Source organism: Strix aluco, chromosome 9 (assembly GCF_031877795.1).
Source record: "Strix aluco isolate bStrAlu1 chromosome 9, bStrAlu1.hap1, whole genome shotgun sequence".
In the NCBI taxonomy this organism is placed as follows: Eukaryota; Metazoa; Chordata; class Aves; order Strigiformes; family Strigidae; genus Strix; species Strix aluco.
This window is the reverse complement of record NC_133939.1, coordinates 17,311,043-17,314,974: the sequence shown is the minus strand read 5'-3', so window position 1 is coordinate 17,314,974 and position 3,932 is coordinate 17,311,043. Positions and strand designations below refer to the sequence as shown.

The 3,932-nt window shown below is 62.2% G+C and overlaps 1 protein-coding gene across 1 annotated transcript; it reads left to right on the top strand.

Moving 5' to 3' along the window:
- Positions 1–221: 221 nt before the first annotated feature.
- On the top strand, positions 222–2,179 carry HES1 (hes family bHLH transcription factor 1). The gene is made up of 4 exons (XM_074833932.1): positions 222–453; positions 539–634; positions 721–808; positions 1,440–2,179. The coding sequence occupies exons 1-4, from the start codon at positions 346–348 to the stop codon at positions 1,922–1,924; spliced, it is 777 nt and encodes a 258-aa protein (XP_074690033.1). The 5' UTR covers positions 222–345; the 3' UTR covers positions 1,925–2,179.
- Positions 2,180–3,932: the final 1,753 nt, after the last annotated feature.

Genomic DNA, 3,932 nt, shown 5'->3' with positions numbered 1-3,932 from the left:
GCCCGCCCGCCCCGCGCCATTGGCCGCCGGCCGCCGCGCGGCGCCCAGCCAATGGGCGGGCGCCGTCCACGAGCGGGGCCGCGTGCGGGCGGCGCCCATTGGCTGGGCGCGAGTGTGGGAACGGCGGCGGGGGACGTTTCACACGAGCCGCGCGCGTGCGGCGCGCGCTATAAGTAGGGGCGGCCAAGGGCGCGCGGCACCCGCGCCCCGCCGGCCCCGCCGCCGCCGCCCGCCGGCCCGGAGCGCGCGCCCCCGCCGCCCCCTCCCCCGGCCCCCCTCCCCCCCCTGCCCCGGCCGCTGCGGCGCCTCTTCCGCGGCGGCGGGCGCTGCCGGCGCGGGCGCAGGATGCCGGCCGACCTGATGGAGAAGAGCAGCGCCTCGCCGGTGGCCGCTACCCCCGCCAGCGTCAACGCGACGCCCGACAAGCCGAAGACGGCGGCGGAGCACCGGAAGGTAAGGGCGGCCGGGCCGGGTGGCGCCGGGCCGGGCAGGGCCGTACGGAGCAGCGGCCGGGCGCTGACCGCCGCCTCTCTTGCAGTCCTCCAAGCCCATCATGGAGAAGCGGCGACGGGCGCGCATCAACGAGAGCCTGGGGCAGCTGAAGACGCTCATCTTGGACGCGCTGAAGAAGGATGTAAGCGGGGGGGGGAAGGTGGGGGGGGAGCGCGGGGGGGGCCGGTGCCGCTGCCGAGCCGGTCTGAGCCCCGCCTGTGCCCGCAGAGCTCGCGGCACTCCAAGCTGGAGAAGGCCGACATCCTGGAGATGACCGTCAAGCACCTGCGGAGCCTCCAGCGAGCCCAGATGACCGGTGAGTCCCGGGGGGCGCCGGGGCGGGGGGGCTGGGGGCATCGCACTCCCTGCCTGCCCCCTGGGTAGTGAGGGTAAGAGAAGCACCCAGCTCTGCACCTGCATCCCCCGTACTGGGGGTGATGGGAGGCACCGTGCTCTGCACCTATATCCCTGGTACAGGGCGCTGGTGGGTTCCCCACCTTCATCCTGGGTACTGGGGGGGCCGGGGGGGGTACCGTGCTCTCAGTACCTGTATCCTCAGTACAGGGGGGCTTTGGGGGGCACTGTGCTCTCGGTCTGCATCCCAGGCACGGGGGGGCATTGGGAGGGCTGCAGGCCCAGTTTGGGTCCCCTCCACTAGCAGAGCTGTGCTACTCATCTGGATCCCCAGTATTTAGGGGCACAGGAGGACTCTTGGGGCTAGTCTGTGTCCCACCTGGGTCCTCGGTGCTGGGGGACTTTGTACCGGAGGGGACATGCTGTCTGTCCGGATCCTTGGCACCCAGGAGTGTGAGACACGCTGCCAGAAGGGCTGCACTCCCTGCCTGGATTCCCAGCTCGGAGGGGCTGCAGGATGCAACGCCAGTGAGCTGCACACCCCCGTCCCCTGCAGAGCCTGCTGACTGCTGTTCGCCTCTCTCCCCCCACAGCCGCGCTGAGCACAGACCCCACGGTGCTGGGCAAGTACCGCGCCGGCTTCAGCGAGTGCATGAACGAGGTGACACGGTTCCTTTCCACCTGTGAGGGCGTCAACACTGAGGTGCGCACCCGGCTCCTGGGCCACCTGGCCAGCTGCATGACCCAGATCAACGCCATGAACTACCCTGCGCCCCCCCCGCCGCCCCCGCTGCCGCCAGCCGCAGCCTTTGGGCCACCCCTGGTGCCACCGGGCAGTGGCGCAGGGCCGCTCCCAGGCATGCCCTGCAAGCCGGGCGCCGACGCAGCCAAGGTGTACGGTGGCTTCCAGCTGCTGCCCGCCTCCGATGGGCAATTTGCCTTCCTCATCCCCAGCACCGCCTTTGCTCCCGGCGGGGCTGTGCTGCCCCTGTACGGTGGCCCACCCACGGCCGCCAGTGCCGCTTCGCCGCCTGGCCCGCCACCCGGCACGGCCGACTCGGTCTGGAGACCCTGGTGAGGGTGGCGGGCACCGGACTGGACTGAGCACCGCACCCCGTGCTGCTGGCACGGCTGTACATAGGTTATATGTTCATATTGGATTGTGCCTTTGTACCATAGCACTCCCTCGACAGTGTTTCGTGTTTTACACGAGATCTTTTTTTCTCCCTTCCCTCCCCTTCCTTATGTGACACCAAAGATCGGGGTTTTTTTTTTTTTTGAATGCTCTTAAAATAAAAGTGTCCCTTCCATTTTGGAAGGCCTTTGGAGATAAGTTGGAGTGCTGGCATGTGTGCATAGGAGGGAGCCCGGCGCCTGGCTTGCTCCTGGCTGCCTGTGGATCATGCTGCTCCAGGGTTGCTTTGTCCTGCTCTCCAGGCAGGAGCTGTCACTCAGACCCTCTGTCCCCTCTGTTGTCTTGTGAAATCACCTGGCCCCTCTCCCTGCCCCGGGGCAGATGTATATGCTGCTTCTTGGGAGCAGCTCAACTGATCAAACTCGTTAAAAAGAGCTTATGTTTGCAGAGCTGGTGAATGCGCTGAGGGAGGCACCTCTGCTCTGCTCCTGGCTTCTCAGGCAGAGGGAGTGGAGTAGCCCAGGTAAAGCAAGACAGATTCGGTACAGAGCCTGACAGCCCGGCTCCCAGTCTAGGCTGCCCAGCTGAGCCTCCTGCCCTGGACTTGGAGGGGCCCACTCCCAGGCTGTGGTGTAAATCGCGAATGACTTCAGTCAGTTGATTTAGAGAGCGGTGCCTGCCAGCTTCTCGTGTTACAAAAACAGCGGCTCTCCACAGGACAAGCCTGACATGAGTGCTCCTGTCTCCTGGCTGACAGGCTGCAGCAGGCACTGGGCACCACCTCCACCTGGACTTAAAAGCACAGAGCTGTTCCCGGCCCTGAGCACCAGCCAGGCTCTGCTTGATGATTAATGCTCTGCATGTGCTTTTGATAGAGTTGGGCATTTCCTTTGCTGTTATATGGAAAACATGTGTCTGGGGGAGTGATGTGGAGCTGTGTGGACATTCTCTCTCTCTCTCTCTCTAACCGTGAGCAGCAACTGACCCCTTTGACTTGGGGATGCCCCATTTCCAGGCGAGATGCAAGCCCTAGATAGAGGTGAGCGGCAGTTTCGGGTTACAGCTTGCATCGCCCTTCTTAACAAGTCCTAACTCAGAGCGGACAGCTTTAAAATGTGCCAGGATCCACTGGGGATTCCTTCCAAATCCTGCTGCAAAAGCTTGTTGGATTTTGTCTGGATCAGCCAGGTGCTTGACTGTATCCAGGTGCTGGGGTAATGAAAGCTGGGGATAGACCAGACAGATTAAACCTGCTGGGGTTTGAATCCCTCCCCGACTTCCTCTCCCCTTCTCCCTGTATACAAACACATCCTCCTAATCTGAAAATACTTCTTGGGGTGAATTTTGAAGGGGGAGAGAGGGGTGTGTCTGGGTTATCTCCACAGGGTGTAGCGAGGAGGTTGGGGCCAGTTGCTGCTTTCCTGTAAGAGGGGCTGCAGGGGCTCATCTGCCTGGGTGATACAGAAGAGCCTCCCCTTTGTCTCCCAACGCTTTGCTAGCCTGCCTGCATTGCCACCCTTGTGGTGCCATCCTGCAGCCAGGTTTTGTGTGCCAGGCTTGGGAATTTGCTGTCCCTAGGGAGGCGTTTAGCCATATGGGCTGAGCCTACCTCCCTTCCACCAGCACCTTTCTGTGCTGGAGGTACCTGAGCTCACCTTGTGTTCAGAGAAGTGGTCACAGGAACTGTCTGGGAATTGCATCAGATCAACTCCTGCCTGTGCGGAGCTGATGCAGACCAGTAACGCATCACCTGTAAGAGCTGAGGCTGTTCCAGCTTAGCAGAGTCTTCCTTCTCTACTGAAGCGGTTGGTTTGGAAAGCACATTAGGAAAAAAAAGACTTTGCTGTAGGCTAATGGAGAACACATAGCAGATCCAGGAATGAAAGACAAGATGAACCTATTTGCTAATGGAGTTTAAGTAGCCTAGTATAAAGCCATGCTTGGACTGGTT